The 19741-nt window shown below is 40.9% G+C and overlaps 1 protein-coding gene across 1 annotated transcript; it reads left to right on the forward strand.

The window, feature by feature from the left end:
* The first annotated feature begins 38 nt into the window (after window positions 1-38).
* Window positions 39-17924, forward strand: tut4 (terminal uridylyl transferase 4). Its single transcript, XM_083887459.1, has 30 exons — window positions 39-160; window positions 3008-3558; window positions 3646-3797; window positions 3932-4048; window positions 4143-4320; window positions 4428-4516; window positions 4634-4685; window positions 4946-5015; window positions 5223-5349; window positions 5481-5600; window positions 7160-7354; window positions 7490-7664; window positions 7766-8295; window positions 9764-9914; window positions 10113-10199; window positions 10324-10427; window positions 10534-10591; window positions 10695-10798; window positions 10884-10973; window positions 11893-12006; window positions 12094-12171; window positions 12342-12519; window positions 12600-12647; window positions 13697-13779; window positions 13891-14006; window positions 14465-14619; window positions 14765-14862; window positions 15613-16180; window positions 17192-17362; window positions 17447-17924. Exons 2-30 carry the CDS (start codon window positions 3087-3089, stop codon window positions 17536-17538), a joined length of 4572 nt encoding a protein of 1523 aa, XP_083743585.1. The 5' UTR covers window positions 39-160; window positions 3008-3086; the 3' UTR covers window positions 17539-17924.
* The last annotated feature ends 1817 nt before the right edge of the window (window positions 17925-19741 follow it).

Raw genomic sequence — 19741 nt, forward strand, 5'->3', positions numbered from 1 at the left:
TCATCATCACTGGCACTCCCACAATGCAGCGGGGTACTGTATTAACATGGCGTCAATGGTCGCTGTTTTGACCAGGGCCGTTGGATCTGAAAAACATCATGTAGAACAGGACCATTGACTCAACCACATACTAATCCAAAATCAGCTTCACATCTCTCAAGTAAGTTGATTCGCGCCCTTTTGTTTTGACTTTGTCGATGTATTTTGTCCCCGCTTTTGTTGACTTGCTGCTGTGCGGCAGTTGGTGTGCCAGTGTTATTTATTTCCCGTTAGCTAGCTCGGTCGGACGACCGGGCACAGCGGCTAACGGTGGTTAGCTCACGGACACGGCTTGCGACAATGTCGGCTTAGCAGCGAGCAGAGACTCCGCCGGGTGTCAGTGTGAATCCTTCCTGTAACTCAGGAACCGCCTCTTGGTTTTAATGGTGTGCATTTCGTTGAGTCGATACTGTGTTTTGCTTTCGTTTCTGCTTCGGAAGCTGGGCTAATGGTACGTCCCGGTGTTGTCGAAGTCTGCCCCCCTACAGTTTCTGTTTCCCTCTTCACCTGGGCTACGCACCGCCGTCAGATCTAAGCCAGTATCTCATAATGTCAACAACAAATGAAGCCATAACTATGACCAGGCAGTGATCGTACACAGCATCACCGCGCTCTTCTTCACATGGGACGTGTTTGTGTTTCGCAGTCGCGGAAACTAATCGAGTGCATTTACTCAGGTAGTCAAGTGTTTACGTTACTCGCACATTTGTTGACTGTTTCTGTGTATTGCTACTCGCGTCCATCGTTTTAAATGGACAGATCGCACTGTTTACTTCCCTTCCCTTGTCTGGTAGATGAATGAAGTAGTAACAATACAACATACGATGTACGAGGTTTTTGGCTTTGTAACGATTGGATCAAACAAGATGACTGTAAATAATAGAACAAAACATGTACTCCAACTTCAGCAGTCACAGCAGTAAGATGCTCTTTCGATAATATCTGTATTCACAATCAAATCACATCACATTGTCAGTACAGATGACTTGGTGCACTTTTATCCGTTCTGAAGAGATTCAGATCCCTGTAATTGAATATCTGTTGACGTTGACACTTGAATAACATTCTTGTTGATGCTGCCAAGGTTATCTGAGACTGGAAGAAAACAGTTTAGTGATGAAAAGCTCTGTGTCAGTAGGTGTTCATGCACTGTGTCTGGCTTCTCATCTAGTCATAGATGTCTTGTTTAGTGTTCCCGTTCCCATATTCATGTTCCAGTTTGAGACAATGTCATTGTAAAAACTGTATTCAAGCAGAGTTGGTCGCAATTTCCAGGACAGTCATCCGCTAATTGCACTGCATTACATATTAATTATTTATAAAAACATCAGACTATGATTCTGGCCTGAATTTAGCTGTGGAGTCGTGATAACAAGCTGATAACTAAGTCTATCTGTGACTCAGGATGCAGGATCTAGATCCAGTTAGGTTGTTATTAATAATAATAATAATAATAATAATAATAATAATATTATTAGTAGTAGTAGTTGTAGTAGTATTGTCATAATTATTAGGTTTGGAGGTATGGAGCAATTTATGCTCCAGCTTGTGTAAATGACATTGTAATTCTCTCTATATAATACTGTAAATTCCCTGTCTCACTATTTAAAGTGCCTTGCAATGTATGTTGTGATTTGGCACTAAACAAATAAAATTAGATTTGATTTGAAGTCCATATTAGCACACCCTCCTTAAAATATTGGATTGGATGGGATGTTGTAATTTGGCACTATTTTAAAAAAATCATCTTTCATGATGAGGTCAATTTCTTGGTCTCTGTTAACACCAAAGACATCAAAATATAAAAGGACAAAACAAGATGAATGAGAAAACAGTTAAGAATGTGAGCTTTATTTCAGGATGTTTACATGTAAATATGTTAAAAAGCTTTGGTCATAATGGCTATTCACATAAAAGGGACACTGTCTTTAACAAAAGTAAAGTAATATGCGTAAACATGTAATATTTGATAGCAATTTTTTGGCAGTGAAGCTTTTCCAGCTGTTTACTGCAGCATCTTTAAAGTCCTTGTTTGTGGTGGAGGGGTTTTAAACCTCCAATCTCAAATGCTGATTTAAGCTGCTACTTCAAATAACTATAAAATGTTAAAACAAACTACAATGATCTCTTTTAAAAAGTAAGTAATCTGCCTTCAGCCTATCGCCTGCAAATGTATATATCCCATGAACATTTGCGCTCTCTGTGGGCATCTGCGTGCCAGTTTAAATGAGAAGCAGATTGTATAGTCTCTGCAGTTGTTTGCATAGTTGCAGAGTACACAGAGCAACAGCAACAGTGAAAACTGAAACTAAGGATTTATTTGATGGGTGATGATGAAGTAAAAATTGAAGTTTTCACACTGCTTTCCATTTTTGTGGCGTGGCTCGGAGCGGACATTTAGAAAGTTAATTTGGGGAAGCACATCATATTTTTCAATGGTCTGCATTTCTGCTCCTCCAGAATGAAAGACTTGGAATTCTCAAAACAGTGGAAATTCCTGGTAAATTTCCAGAAATGTTCTATAGGAACTTTGGTTTGGGAATTTGGGAATCATATACATTTGTATCATATACAAATATAAATATTTTGTTTTGTTATAAGCAGACATGAATGCAAAATGATACTATAAAAAAAAATATGATGCCGTGTCATTTGTATAAAAATATACCACAGTTGACTGTATTTGCATCACATTTAATTGTTTTAGCCAAGATTATTGTACAATATATTATTTACCAACTATATTTAAGTTCCCTCCAATTCTGAAAATTCACAGAATTTTGCAACTCTACAACTTTATGCTACTGGGTTAATTTTGTTTGAGTTTGTTCATCAAAATAAGCTTCTTTTTTTCTAAGCCTTGTTGTCTTCACCTGAATTGGTAAAACAAGACCTAATGGGTTATCACATTGAATTTTTTAGTGTACTCTTGCTCCTTGAACTGATAACTACTGTTTATTTTAATCAGATTTCAGGTGGCCTGCCTGCCCTGTGGTCCTCAGTGTGGTGTTGACTCCACCAGGGATAACAGCAGCAGGACAGGAGGAATGGATGTGTCCAAAAGTGCAGTAAAATCTGTGAAACTGTGTCAGCCGAGAGGAGCTAAAGTGCCGTCCAACGAGAAGTCGAAGAAGGACCCTCCTGTGCTGAGAGAGGGCCACAAACCTGTACCTCGCAGCAAAGAAAACCCCATCGCAAGAGATGACCATAATATAGGCAGCCAGGGGATCCGTGGGCAAGGCAAGACTTCCACAGACAATCTCCAGGAAAAGAGGAGAGGACGTTCCTCGAGACTGACTGGAAGAACAAGTTCTGGTGAGAGAGGCAAAGGTAAAGCGGTGAGCTCACAGCAGCAGCTGACAGCACCAGCTCTCAGCCCAAGGGCTGCTCTGTCTGCAGACAGCAGCCCCTCAGCACACAGAGAGACCACCTCTCCTGTGGCGCTCGGTACACTTGAGGAGGGCATCACAGAGCATGCCAAGAGCTCCATAGCAACCCCTGCAAAGGAAAAGTCCCATGGTAGGTTTATGCCATGTGTTTCCTGACATGCTATGTTGTCGTCACCAAATGCATCTCTACTACGCTGCCTTTTTTTCCTGTTTGTAGGGTTGACAGCTGCAGCCCTGATGCATCGGTCTCTTGAAGAGGGCCCAGAAGTGAGACCCACTGTGGGGGGCGGACCACTCACAGAGCAGCAACTGGGCCTCCGACAAGCAGAGGAGCGTCTCTACAGAGATTACATCCACCGACTGCTGAAGGTAGTAGTAACAAACTAATAGTCAAGTCATGTCAATTTTTTATATATAGAGTGAGGAAAAACTCTACAAAAAACCTGCAAGAGAGCCTACAGCACATCAACTGATTGCTTTTGCCTCTTCCCTTATTTTCACAGCAGTCCCCCGAGTACCCAAACTATCAGTACTTATGCAAGCTCTGTTCTGTGCACATTGAGAACATTCAAGGAGCGCATAAACACATCAAGGAGAAAAGACACAAGAAGAATATAATGGTACGTGGATTTCAGATATTTCACCTCATTAAAGCCATTAAGAATGAGTTTTTAGGATTCTATATTTTAATTATTTAATTTCTGGTGTGCACAGGAAAAACAGGAGGAGAATGAGCTGCGTGCGCTGCCTCCCCCGTCCGCTGCCCAGCTCAGGGCCGTGGACGCAGCCATTGTAGAAACAGCCCGACAGCACGGGATCTCAGAGGAGGACTTTGAAGAGCGGAAGGCCGTGGTCGCCAAGATGGAGGAGATCATTATGAAGCAACTTTCAGGTTGTGTGCACTGGTGTCATCCTGCCCCATCCATGTTGTCCTCAATAAAGAAATATATGGCATATACAGTACATGTACAATACAATTTTTGTTTTTTTGTTTTCCAGGTTGTGCTCTTAGGATGTATGGCTCATGTTTCACCCGCTTTGCCTTCAAGACAAGTGATGTCAACATCGATGTCACCCACCCTTCCTCAGTAAGTCTGAGTTGGTGGCTTCATTATATAGTGAATGTATTTACACACACACAGCACGTACGGGTTGAGTTATGTGCTTGATGAGCTCATTTTATCTCATTGCTTTTATCTGTTCAGATGACACAGCCCGAGGTCTTAATTCAAGTGCTGGAAATTCTCAAAAACAGCTGTAAGTGCATTTAAATATTTGCCCCAGTGCACATAATAAACCCCTGAAGCTGTTTTGCTTTGCTTTGTTTCTTCATGTGTCTCATGGCATTTTCAAACTGGACTCAATGGGAAAAAAATGTATGATCTGTATTTGAATAATGTGCTCATTCAATCACCAAATGAGTTTGGATTTGTAATGCCTGTGTCACTCTCTGTTCATGTGCAGTGAAATTCTGGTTTATTAAATTTATTCCCCTTATTTTTTCATCTTGTCTTTAGCTGAATTCTCTGATGTTGAGTCAGATTTTCACGCCAAAGTTCCTGCTGTGTTTTGTCGAGATGTTGGCAGGTGAGTCTTGGTTCAACGCAACTTTTAATAGTTAAGAGCTGCTATTACCAACATTATATGATAAAGTAAGACTTTTATTTACAGAACTGAAGTTAATGTAGAATTATTTATCTGACCATGGTCCCTTAAAACTGTTAAGACACTGTTCAGGCTCTTCTATTATCTTCCGTTTCATTGCTGTATTTCTTCACTTCACTGTCTGCGCAGGGGCCTCATGTGTAAAGTGAGTGCAGGTAATGATGTTGCTTGTCTCACCACCAATCACCTGTCAGCCTTGGCTAGACTGGAGCCCAGGCTGGTCCCTCTGGTGCTGGCTTTTCGCTACTGGGCAAGGGTAAGGCTGTCTGCGCATTTCAGCAAATATTGTCATGTTTGTTTCATTGTTTTACTAATTGCCAGTATTGCCTCTGATTTATATTTAAGCAAACAAACTTTAATGTATTTTTTCCATGTGTATCTCCACAGCTGTGTCACATTGACTGCCAGGCTGAGGGTGGCATCCCCTCCTACTCCTTGGCCCTCATGGTTATCTTCTTTCTGCAGCAGAGGAAGGAGCCCATCCTCCCTGTCTACTTCGGCCGTTGGGTAGGTGAAGTGTCACATTGTTTGCTTTGAAAGTGTAGCTGAGAGTGATATTTCTGACCTTCTCTTAATGTTATACAATAGCTGACTGTTTAATGATAACATGAAATGAGAAGGGGAAAATGATGCAGATGACATAAAAAGCAAGTTCTGACTTTGATTCAAACCCGGGGCGTTTCAGTTCATTTTTTGGAAGGAAAACCCCCTTTTTTATTATGCACTTAACAAATGACAAACCAAGACTTGTTTTGACTTGTTTTATAATCTCAACTATTAACCTTTTTAAGGCTACACTTATTTAGCTTTTTGTCAGGAGGCTGTGGGAACGAGTTGTCCACAGGCAAAAACACATGAGAACCTGTGATACAGATTCAAAAGATTAACAAAATGTGATTATGGTTTACTCGCATCTTATATTTCTTTGACTTAAATTAATTATTCTTACTAACTTCCTTTCCTTGTGATTGAGATGTTATTGTGTTGATAAAATCCTAGCATTACTCATTTTCATTGCCATTACTTGTGGTGTATTATCCAGGCTTTTAAAACTGAAAGTCGTCTTTACAATGAGGGTTACTCCCGTGGTAAAATATATAGGAAATATTAAACGGTTTTCATAAAATGCAAAAAAGTGTCACAGACTGGTGTAAATTGTCGGCCAGCACACTGCATAACACAAAATAATATGTCTGTTTTTGGGGTGACTGCATTCATTTCTTAAGCATTAGGTGGCATACATTTCAATTTGAAGGGTAACTGATTTGATGCAGCTCTAATAATTTATTCAAGATGTAGATTTATGATACAAAACAACCCATTTAATTTGGATTGCATTTATCTTTTCTGCCAAGAGAAGGTTAGAAACCATTTTTAAATGAAGTGGAAGTTGTTAATTTTACATTCACTGGTGTTTGTACAAGTGTAGGTGAGATATTTTATCCCTGAGGGAACATTCTTTTCTTTAGACCCACAGGTGATAAAAGTGAGGGCACACGTTAAAGGGTGATGTCATTACTTTTTTTCCCTGGAGGCCAGAATATGTCACCTGTGTCAGGCTTGTGCTTGTTGTGCTGATTTGCAAAACTACATTTCATGATTTACATGTAGCCTTGACAATTGAGGGTATAAATTCCACATTTCCAGAAAATCTTCTTTAAATGACTTTTCCCGTTTTTAATGCATTATCCCTATTTGGAGCACACAGAGGGTGTGTACAGTCTTATCATCCCATAAACCATTTAACAGTCATTGTATATTGTCACGAAATGTCATGCCAGTGTATCGTCACATGACGTATGTACGTTTGGAGGAGAGCTGCAGTGGTTTTTCCTTATCTTGCAGCTCTCAACCTCATGACCGTGAGGCTTTTTTCATACAGGGAGGCATCTTACAACAACACATCCTCCCATCAATAATTTTCTTTGCTGTTAGCTACACCAGCAGACGAACCAAAAATCTACCCTTAAAACTCCCTCATGCTTTGATGATTTTTTAATTCTACATGTCTATGACATGTTAATGATCATTTATTTGCTTTCTTTGGCTCGCCTCTCCTCTCTTAGATCGGTGGCTTTGATGTGAAGCGCGTGGATGAGTATCATCTAACTGGAATTTCATTGGACATATTCGTGCGGTGGGAGCACAGACCCCCAAGTTCCACGGAAGGACGAGGGGAAAACCGAAATGAGACCAGAGGAGAAGGCAGATCCAAACCTGAGCAGAATAAACCTGATGATAATCATTGCACAGAAGGCATTGTGAGTCATATTGCAGCACCTATTCATATCAATATGAGGATAGGTTAGAGTGTCTCAAATTCAGGTTTCGCATGCTTTTATAAAGAGTTGCGTTGACTATACTTGCTTTTAACTAAATATTACTTTCTCACAAAGACCCGCTTAACATTGAATCTGGGCAAAGATGTGACGCTGGGCCAGTTGTGGTTGGAGATGTTGCGTTTCTACACACTGGAGTTTGCTCTTGAAGAATATATCATCAGCATCCGCTTAAAGACACTCCTCTCGAGGGAAGTGAAGAACTGGCCTCGTCGTAGGCTCGCCATTGAAGGTTAGAGACCGCTCTCAGATTATTTTGTCATTTGATTTCTCTCAAGGAAACAAAAAGTAAATCCACTGTGTCCCTTCACTTTTTTCTTTTTTTTTTTTTAGATCCTTTTGCTTTGAAAAGGAATGTTGCACGCAGCTTGAATAGCCAAATGGTGTTTGAATACATCCAAGAGCGCTTTCGCACAGCTTACAAATACTTTGCGTGCCCCCAAAGACGAACCTCTGGGCGCCATCTGAGAAGCAAGAGGGCAGGCAAGCAAAGTGCAAAACTGGAATGGGCGGAGAAGAAGGAGACTGCGTTTGTGGACACGGAAGAAGACGATGAGAAAGGCAAAAAATGTCCGAGGGCACAGCAGGGGTTCATGGAGCCTGATGATGAGCCTGACAGTGATGATGGCGATGGTTCAGATCTGCCCATAAAGAGGGATGGGAGGACTTTAGATGTGAGACTCATGGATATGGTTCTCAGTGACGGGAACAAACCTGACCTCTCCCCCAATGGACTGCTGGACAGTGACAAGGAGGGGGGTGAGGAGGATGAAGAAGAAAACTATGTAACAGAGAAGGATGGGAGCGTTGCAGAGGAGGATCTGCACTATGTGTTTGACAAAATGATTTTCACTGGTGGGAAGGTAAAAATTTTGACTACCACTCACCCTCAATGTAGAGTCATGGTTAAGTCATTGTGTATTTAATACTATTTTACACTGCATACCCTCTGTTAATGATTGAGCTAATCACCTTTCAGCAGCACTGATGGGTTCATATCATGTTAGGTGAGGCATTTAAACTTTGGGAGAGTCACATGATTATACATGAACCCCATCTTGACATGATGCTTCAGTTGTTGATTGAGAGACCTAGTTCGAATCGTCAAACAAGTTCAAGACACAGAAGTGTTTTCTCACAGCGTTACCACTGGTTTATTTATTTTTATATATATTAGGGATGCACCGATTGCCATTTTTGGGGCCGATTCAGATTACCCATTTTTCAAGAAGTATGACCTGCCGATACCGATTTTAGCCCATTCCGATTTTTTTAAACCACTTTTCAGCATACAGAAAGATATATATTTTTGCATATTTTCTCCTTAATAGAACATTTTAACATAGGAATACAATCAGTTCACATCCAATATCCAACTAAAAATACAAAACGAATCACTATAAAATAGAAGTATATATAAAAATACAAAAACAATTGTCATGATACATTTGAACATGCTACCATGGAACATAATAACTTAAAGTGTGACTTTTTGAACAGATTACCACTATAAAATAGAACTAAATAATGCTGTGGAATATTCACACACACCTTAAAAGTGCAGTGTTGTGGAACCATGTTGTTCACATCCAATATCCAACTAAAAATACAAAAACTAATCACTACCTGTATGTGTAGTTTATTTAAGTTTAAACATATTTCACAACATACTACCTACACACAAATAAGTAAATGACCTCACTCTCTCTCTCGCTCGCTCTCTCTCTCCCCCGCCCCGTGCCAACAATGCCTCTCTCTCTCTCTCTCTGCGCACACAGGTTTAAATGACAAACAAACAAATGCTGATCAAAAGTTCTGTGCAAGTGATTTAAGGTCCTTACTCTTGTCTTAAATATGCCAGGCTTCGTTCAGTGATTGAAACAAATATATAAACATGAAGGAAACGTTTACATGCAGAGCGCGCGCTCACTCGCAAAGCAGACGTCAGCGGCGCGGCCGCGCGGATGTTGTGTAATCAAATACACCGGTACGGCCGTATATTAAAAATTCATATCATAACGGAAAAAAAACGTATTCAGTGTGAACCGATATACCGCCCAGCCCTACACTCTACTACATGTGCGTGTAGCCACGTGCACGTGTGTTGCTGATGCTGAGCGATGCGGATGCATTTTGATCGGCTTATTAAAATCGGAATATTCTGTCTGATCGGCCGGTCACCGATTTCGGCCGATCACGTGAAAATCGGCCGGTTCCGATCACTGGCCGATTAATTAGTGCATCCCTAATATATATATTGTTTAATCCATCCAATTAAAGTTGCCGTGTCAAATTTGTTAATTTAATACCTGGATTTATTTCCTCTTCTAGCCTCCAACTGTTGTTTGCAGCATCTGCAAGCGCGATGGTCACCTAAAGGATGAGTGCCCTGAAGACTTTAAGAAGATTGAGCTGAAGCAGTTGCCGCCCATGAACGACCGCTTCAGAGAAATCCTTGATGGCCTCTGCAAACTGTGTTACTGTAAGTAGTTAACAGTGCAGTAACCACTTTTCAATACAATATGCAACAGGGACATTCAAGAGATTTAAAGGCAGTTGCAAACGGTTAACTGATCTTTTTCATTTGAACTTAAACTTAACTTAAAATGAAAAAAAAACCCTTCATTTGACTTAGAGATTCCTTGTGGTGGCTCTGTCCAACTGATTTTTTTGCTCTTAGATGAATTGTCACCGTCACCGGTTGAGCAGCAGAAGAGGGAGCAGATCCTTGTAGGCCTGGAGAGGTTTATAAGAAAGGAGTACAATGGTGAGCACGAAGCACCTATTACTACACACAACATATTTGCTAAAACCTTTAGAGGTTCTCCATTGAAAAGGAAACCAGGGAAGCAGATAGAAATTCGATTTACTTCCTGTATCTGAAATTGCAGATAAAGCTCAACTCTGCCTGTTTGGGTCCTCCAAAAATGGTTTTGGCTTCCGCGACAGTGACCTTGATATCTGCATGACTCTCGAGGGTCATGAGACTGCAGAGGTAGACAGACTAAACACACAGAAACACTGGAATTTAACACATTAGCAGATCAGAGATTGTTTGACTGTGTTTTGCCATTGTTACACATTTAAATCTATCTGAACAGAAGCTGAACTGCAAAGAGATCATCGAAGGCCTTGCAAAAGTGCTAAAGAAGCATACAGGTGTGTTAACGTTTTTGCCAATTGTCTCAAACAAAGAATGTCATCTCAAAGTCAAAGACGGGTTCTGATGGGTTTGGATTTCTTATTTCTCCCAACATGGCAGGTTTGAGGAACATCTTGCCGATTACAACAGCTAAAGTGCCTATTGTGAAGTTTGAACACAGACAGAGTGGTTTGGAGGGAGATATTAGCCTTTATAACACACTGGTGAGTGAACAAGAGTCTCATACTGGTACAATTCATCTACTTAGAGGTGCCCTCATTTGATGAAAGTGCTGGATCACCTTTGCAGGCTCAGCACAACACCAGAATGCTGGCCACGTACGCAGCCCTGGATCCACGCGTGCAGTTCCTTGGATACACAATGAAGGTCTTTGCAAAGGTGTGTTGAACCACTGATACCTACTTATATATATGTTGATTGTTTGCTTTTGGACCCTTCTGTTTCAGCTTCAGGGTACAAACACATTTGTACCTGAGATACAAGTTCTTGTTCTAAAGTGCTCAAGAGCTGTCATGTGAGATACATGGAAATGGTTTGCTGTTATTAAAAGCACAATAAACAGTTTTACATAATATGTAACTTTGCAATTCAATTTGAAATTGGGAAAAAAGCAAATATAGAGAATGTCATATGGCCATGTAGGGTGTGCTGTCATCTGTCTACAAACTACAGTATTTTTAGACTACTTTGTCCACATGACTGGTTTAGATTTATAACAGGACAGGAACACTCACACAATGTGCGTCACACACACACACACATGCACACACACTCACGTAGGCACTGGAGTTGACAGTCAGTGCAAGAGTTTTTCATCCGTCAGTGATTGACAGGTCCCCTTCACCTCCTCCCTTTACAAGCCTGTGGCAAGACGCTCATTTGGAAATCATTGTCATTTCAAACCATTTCCTCTTCATTTCATTGACCGTGTGACTCACAGGTGACTCACCTGCATTTGCAGCAGATTCTAAAGCAGAGTTGTTAATGCTGTTTTGTGTCGCCTGTCTAAAGTTTCGACACTTAATAGTCCATTAATGATGCTGCCAGAAATAACAGGCTTTCCATTGTGGACCCTGAAACCAGACTTCCATACACCCATTTCCTCTCCACAAAAGTCAAAATGTGCACAGAGCTAATGAAGAACTATAAAGACTTCTGTAATTTAAAGGTGGGTGATTGGATATGAATGACTAGAGGACCAATACAATCTTTACCTTCAGCTGTAGGTGGGGCTTGAGAGGCACAAACAAGTTATCTCTCAAAGCCATACCCTAACTAGCTGATTCTGTACTCGCAGCGCTGCGACATTGGGGATGCATCCAGAGGAAGCTTGTCATCTTATGCCTACATCCTGATGGTGCTTTACTTCCTGCAGCAGAGGCAACCACCAGTCACCCCTGTCCTACAGGAGGTACGAGCCACTGATCATCACCATTTAATAAGAAAAGAGCAGCGTCTGCTTTCAATAAAACCAGAAAATATCTCTTTATTTTTTCAGATCTTCGATGGGAACACTGTTCCCCAGAGGATGGTCGATGGCTGGAATGCTTTCTTTTTTGATGATCTTCAGGATCTGGTGAGCTTATCAAAGAAGACTTTACAAAAACTCCGCTTTAACACACAACTACCTAAACTCAGCAGCATAGTTATTCAACATTATCTTACTTTAGACTTGTGGCTGGTGGAAAATAGTGTAGTTTGCAGAATTGAAGTTTGTAACAAGCGTGTGTTGTTGTGTTCACACAGCGTCAGCGTCTCTCAGAGTTGCCACAAAACACAGAGTCAGTAGGGGAGCTTTGGTTGGGCCTCCTGCGTTTTTATACTGAAGAGTTTGACTTCAAAGAGCATGTCATCAGCATCCGCCAAATGAAACGCCTTACCACCTTTGAGAAGCAGTGGACCAGCAAATGCATTGCTATTGAAGGTGCTGACATGGATGTGCTTATTGTTGTTTTTTGACATCAGGGTTTTCTTTCCTACTCATTCGTCTTTTCTTCTCCTTAGATCCTTTTGATTTGAATCACAATCTTGGTGCTGGAGTTTCTCGCAAAAGTAAGTGATTTTGCTTGTAACTGAAAACTTATCGTTCACATACCCATAAAGTTTATTTATTTATATATATTTATATATATATATAGTTAAAATCTGTCTTTATTAGCTCTAAAATTCTGACAGCTAGAATTGAGCTACAGTGTTTGCATAGCGACATCCCAGTCTCTGTGTTGACAGAAAATTTCCAGTATCTCGCAACACTTTATCTAACCGTGAGCCAGAGAGCTACACAGAGAGGCAGTCCTCATCTTTCATGAGATTAGACTGTTTTGTCTGAATAAACAAGGAGGGAGTGGAATACTAATGGCAGCATTGGTCCAGGATTTAAGCCAAAAGAAAACATTGTTGATAGGGGCACTTCACATGCAGAGACTTTTGCTTGCAATACAGTATTTTCATTGGATGTCAGACACAAGTAACACATTGTGTTAAAGCATCTCAAGGTTTTGAAACACAGCAAGTGTTTTAAGTCTGTGTTTTGATACTCAAACCAAAGAAGTAGGTCAAACTGTTCTTTGTTTTCTGTGACTAAGCTTTGAAACTTTATCATCCACACAAAACTCTCTGGTGAAGAGAATGTACACAGACACAGCAAGTTTTAGGGATTTTTTTTACCCCATCTCATCAAGCAGCAAAGCCTGTGAGAGTAATGTAGTCCTGATAATTCATCGTGTGTTTTGATTATTTGTCTTAGTTTAATGTGATAATTAATTCAGTGAGGCCGCTAATCTCAGCAGCTCTCAGTGTTTGGTTGCTTCATGACATCTGACACGACAGGAGTGTGATCCTCAAGCGCCTCGGTTCAAAACACGTCTTGCTCCTTCCACCCGTTCCATTGCATGTAAAGCTGAAGCCTCCACTTGCTGCTGTTAATGACGGAACTAAAAATGGAGTAATACAGAATTGTCAGCAACTGTATTTGTTCCGCATATTAACAGCTATTTTAACTTTAGCCTGGTGTGCACTGCATTATATCAACAGAAGTTTGAATAAAGTGCAATTTAATCTAAAAGCCACGTCTCTTACACTGCTTGTTTTTCCTCCTGTAGTGACCAATTTCATCATGAAGGCTTTTATAAATGGCAGGAAATTGTTTGGAACTCCTTTCTACCCTGTCCCTGGCACTGAAGTGGTACGTCATTCATCACACACGAGAAATGTTCCAGTGTCTGTCTGTCTGCACCTTGTGGAAAAGTTTTTTTTTTTGACAAAAGTGTCTGTTGTCTCTGGTGTTTTGCCACAGGACTATTTCTTTGACTCAAAAGTCTTGACGGATGGCGAGTTGGCACCAAACGACAGGTGCTGCAGGATCTGTGGGAAGATTGGACATTACATGAAGGACTGTCCAAAGAGACGCAGGTTGTCAATTTGTGTCCATGGGACACATTTTTTTCCTCACAGTAGAATCTAAAAGACAGACTTGGAAAAGAACTGAGTGATGAATACGTTGTAAAATCATTTAAACTTTATTTAACAGACAGAAATGACATACAAATGGTTTCACAGACAGTGAGGCAAGTGAGAACAGGAGGGTAGTAACAGGAGAGGTGTGGAGCTATTATAAAACCAGATATGAGGGAAAAAACCTACTGCTGTCCATCTAGTTATTGGACCTTTTTGGACAGATGCTAATACCAGTTCTCAGTGGCTCCTTGTATCTGATACCACCCTGAGACCTCCCATGAAGTTAGGAACATAACTTTCTATGCCTTTGGGGGGAAAAAGGGCTTATTTGATGAGGAAGTACCATTGAATTGAGCTATTCATCCTATATTATTACACCCTGAAGGTTTTTTTTAAATGGTCTTTAATGGCAGGATGAAGAAGAAGGAAAACGACAAAGACGATGATGTAAAAGAGGAAGAAAGGGAACCGAAGGACAGACGGTGTTTCCAGTGTGGCGACATGGGTCATGTACGGAGGGACTGTCCAGAGTACCGCCACCTCAAACAGAGGGTCACCGGAATCCCAGGTTATTCACACATGCCTCACTCACAGAACCACATTTTGAAATATTAATTCATTTGTAGACCACCTTGGTATGTAATATGAAATGCCTAATACTTTCAACTGTAGTGCTGATATTAAGTGGCTTGTGTCAATGTGTTTTTCCCCAGCTCCTCACATGGTTCAAGCTGTGGTCGGCTCACAGTCCATCCCCATCCCTCAGGCAGCTGCAGACTGTCCTGGAAGAACTCGGCAGCCCTCTGAGTGTGTGAGTACACTACACACTGGTGTAGTCGAAAAAAGAACAAAAAATTGTTTTTTAAAATATTTTTTAAAATATTTTTTTTAATTTTCTATAATGTAATATATTACATTATAGAAATGTATTTTCTTTAAACCGATAAATGTCTGCCTCCATCCATATTGTAAATAGGGAGTTATGAATCAATAAATATTTACAGTTGAAAACATAACTAGCAGTGTGGTAAATATCAATCAGCTGACCATACAGCTCATCTCTCTCTCACACAGACACACACACTCTCTCTCTTTCTCCACTACATTTCAGACACCACGGGTCTATCTCAGTTGTTCTTAGTATTTTGTTATTATATTATTTTGTATTGTATTATTTTTATTTTAGTAAGCGGTATATACATCTAGTTATATATCAGCAAATACACATTTTGAAAAGAAGAATTCTGAATCATTGAAATGCATCGAGAATAATTTTATCATCGAATGTTAGCCCTCTCGATCGTAATGTAATTGGATCATGAGGTACCTAGAGATTCCATCCCCGTGAAGGTCATTGGAGTACATCATACACCTTGTGTTTTTCAATTGTTTCACTACTATTTTGAAATAAAGGGAAATAAATACCCTATATATGTACACTCCAAGTAAAAACTGTTCTTGTCACATAATAACAAAATGTAATTTTCTTTGATTCGGTATTTGAGAATAAAAATGAACACATGATTGTATCTAATAGATTTCTCTTTCTTTCTCTTGATAGTCGGACACTCGGCAGACTCCACCCTACTCCCCACAGTCCTCCACTGTCCCTCAGAGTTCCTCCCAATCCTCCAGCTCCCCTCAGCCCTCCCACATTAAGTCCGGTTCTGCTGGTCCCCTGAAACAGCCCACCCACCCCCAGGTCCCTCTGTCCCTCTTTAGCTTGCCTACCACCCTTCCAGGCCAGTACCATCCGGGGGCACTCAGCGCACTGGGGCTCCTGCCCACCCACCAGCATCAGTCACATCAGTCACAGGGGCAGCCTCATCACCCGGTCCACATCCCTTCCACCTCCTGGCCCATCCACGGACCTGTCCTCACCACGTCCTCTCCCACTGCCCCCTCCCCACCCGGCCTGAAATTCGCCCTGCGCTCCATGCCTGGGAAGGGGAGTCCCACAGGTTCAGGGGTCAACCCCAGTCCCATGAACCTGAACGACCCCAGCATCATCTTCGCCCAGCCGGCGGGGAGACCGCTGGGTATCGGTGGGCCAGGACGGGAAGGACACTGGCACAACCACATGGCACAACCTGGGGCACTCATGGGCAATGGCACTGTAGTCAAGTCAGGTAGTCACTGGGTGAACTTTGGTGGCACTATGTCTGTGGGATTCTGTCTGTCGCTTATATCTTTAAAGAGTAACTTCCACTTTCCTTTGCCACTCTGTTAAACGATCAAATGACTCTGGTCCCAGTACACTGTATTTCACCAGGAAGTCACTCTTTCACTAGAGACATATGACAAAATGGCAACGATCTTAGATAAAATAAGACTCGATGAGGGAGAGCAGACCTTTTCAATGTCAGACGATCATGTTCAGGAGACGTCAAAGTCATTACTGTTATTAAAATATGACTTTGAAGTCCCGCTGAACTGCTGCTTCTGCCCCGCCTGTTCAGTTATAATGTGAAAGGCGTCACTCCTGACACGAAAACAAAACATTGCTGTACCAAGACAGTGAGTTACACAGAATGCGTCACACATGCGTCATTTGATTTCCAAAAATAAGTAAGGGACATTTGTTTCTATTTATGAGACGCAAAGTTGCTATTTAAAATTCAACAGTTGTCTCTCATCAAAGCTCCACCTCAAAGCTGCTTCGGCTGCTGTTTCGCTGCCATTTTTGTCTGTGACTCACTCACTTTCTGCACTTAAGTCGTGTGTGCCTCACACGCTGTGAGAGAATTGGCAGGTAGGTGGTTTAGTGACAGACGCGTGTCCCAGCCAATCATTCATGTGGTCTGAATGAATTTATTTTGTCATGTTTATCCTAATGTTGGGGCTTCAGGCTGGCTCTCTCTTTCTAGCTTCACTTAGACAACTTTATTTGTAGATATAAGTTCGGATACAACTAGGGAAAGCACAAAAACCTAAATGTTTTAGAGTTCTGATGCTCACAGGCAAACGGACTAATGTGGCCCAGAACAACTTTTTTGGCAAAGGTAGAAATTAAGCTTTAAATTAGTTAATATGTGTAGGATGTTCAGTGAAGAAGAACACAGCTATTTATTATTGTTGATTGTACTGAATTGTGTCTTGTATGTGAGTCACTGAGTGTGTCTTTTGTCTTGTCTGTACAGAGTCTGGCCACCCAGCCCAGTTTGTGGGTGTGAGCACAGGCTCTCGGGTGTGGGAGCACAGTAAAGGCCCTCAGTACTCTCTGTCTCCATCCTGGCCCTACCGTCTGCCCCAGAACTTCATTCAACAGGGAAACGGAGGCTACCAGTCCAGCAAACCCATCATGCCCCAAGGTCAGACACTCTTTCACTGTTTAAAAAAAGATACAGCTTTACTCTTTCTTCACTGATACCAAGTTGTCGTGATTCTCTCACCAGGTTCTGTGGTTAATCCAAATCCAAACTACCCTCTGGTCCCCCATCAAATCCGACATCAAGTAAATCTAAACTTCATCCAACAGAAGAAATGAACTTCTATCTCCTTTTAATTAGTTTTACGGTCAGTAACATAACATAACATAAAGCAGAAAAAAAATTACTCTTTGCATCATTTGATCGCAGGTATTTTTAAAATGAATTTTATCATTTTTGTACAGTTTTTATTGTGTTTTTTTGTCTCATTACATTGATTTGTGATACAAATGTCAAATATTTTAATACCCCCATTTTTGAGGGGGTTTAAAAAAAAAGTGTTTTTATTTTATGTGTAAAGTAAGGAGGAAAAATGTAAACCTTTATTTTTATTAGCTGTATTCATACTTTGCTTGCTACAAGATGAAGGCTTTGAATAGACGTTTGTTTTAAAAACAATCTAACATGTCACCCTAAGTATGTAGTGCCAAAGGCAGGGATAGCAAGAAAAAAGGGAAAAATGTTAAACACAAAAAAAAACTTCAAAAAAAATAAAGAAAAAAGCAAACAAGTTTGTTGTGCCATGTGGATTTTTCTTTTGAATGAATCTCAGTAAATGTACCTTTTCACTTCTCTAATGCAGCCTGACATTGTTTTGGGAGTTGTTTTTATTTCCAAATTCAAGCCAATTAGTCATAAGGGATGTGTCTTTCAAAGGAGGTGATGTGGTGTTTCAAGTTTATCAAGATTTTGTGTCGCTACAGAAAATCTAAAGTCCTCCCCCTTTTTAACAACAGTTATCAAAGACAATGTGTCCAAACTAAAGTTTGAGCTGAATCTTGAGTTCACAGTGTTCCAGTCCAAGGCACCAAGGAAAAGTCCAATGGGAAGTCCCCATGACTAAAGTCATCAAGGTGGAGTCTACTAGTTGAAAAATCTGCTCCAGTGCTCCACTTGAAGCTGACGCACAAAAAGGTTTCACATTACAACACAAACGACACAATTGTTACAATTTGAAACAGTTTATTTTACTATGTAGCAGGGACTTTGATCTAAATATGCCGAGCACGCGAATCAGGGTGTGAACTAGACCGTGTTTATCTAAACCTCAAAGGTCCTAGAGAGCTCTGGTAGGTGTCGTGAAAATCCTGTCATGCAAGAGGCCGAATCAAAACAACGCCATTTTTGGCAGGATGCCACACTTTTTTTTCTTCTTTTAAATAAATGCACAAATATAATAACTACTGTACTGTCGGGCAACTTGTTTATTCACTGATCGCTGCCAAAGAACGCGCTCAAAGCAAACAGAAATTGCAATAAAGGCATTATATAACTTACATATGAAGCACTTACTAAACAATCAGTTGTCTTCTAAGTGTTGTCTAGAATAGGATGAGGGAAAATATGACATCCAGAGATCTATATGCAACATTCTGCCTCAAGATATACAGTACAAGTGTTAATACATAGTGAAGTACAATTGTCTTGACCAGTGTCCCTTCCTACTTATGTACCATGTTTTCTAGTGCTCTGCTTTCTACAGGACACTTGCAACCTGCGTTCTGCAAATCTCTGATTGGTCAATTGCGCCCCCAGCTGGCAGGAGAGTGCTGAAGCTCTGACTCACTAAAACAAGGCATGACACGAGTGAATGATGACTTCCAGGTTCTGGAACCAGGCTGCCAAATTTCCCTTGTGCATCCGCTCTGCAGACTGGCATTAAAATCTGACTCCTGTAGTGTACAACGGACTCAGGTAACTGCGTTGGCAAAGTCTGCATTTACTAAAACTATCGCTGCTGTTATTTTTCAAAGGTGCATACATAACAGCACATGCTTTGTTTAACATTAAACTACTTCTAGTAAGCAGGTGGTCAGAACATTTTAAATCAATGAAATGGGTCGACCAAGATGTGACCGTCATCGTCTTCACGCTCGGGAGCAAAAGAAGCTTCGTCCTCGGTTCAATCATGCCACGAAGAAGCGGCTCCAGAGTATTTTTTTATGTCGCACTCTTTACCTCGATCTCTCTGTGGTTCCTCAGGGAATGCAGAGGCTTCGAGGAACTGAAAGAGTTTTCGGTAATAGATCTGCAACAACATACACAGAGGAATAACTGGGGAATGAAAGCCATTTGTCCTTAAACTGAACTGTATATTGTCGGTACAGTGATCAATTTCTTATACCAAATGAATATGGAATGTGACAAGAAAGCACTGTTCTAGCACAATTCTGGATGGTGGCTATTGTTTAAATGCATAGGTTTAGTACAACGACATAATATGTCGATGCTGTATATGTTTGGGACAGTGGTTCAAGATGA

This window comes from Microchirus variegatus, assembly GCF_963457635.1.
Source record: "Microchirus variegatus genome assembly, chromosome: 4".
Lineage (NCBI taxonomy): Eukaryota > Metazoa > Chordata > Actinopteri > Pleuronectiformes > Soleidae > Microchirus > Microchirus variegatus.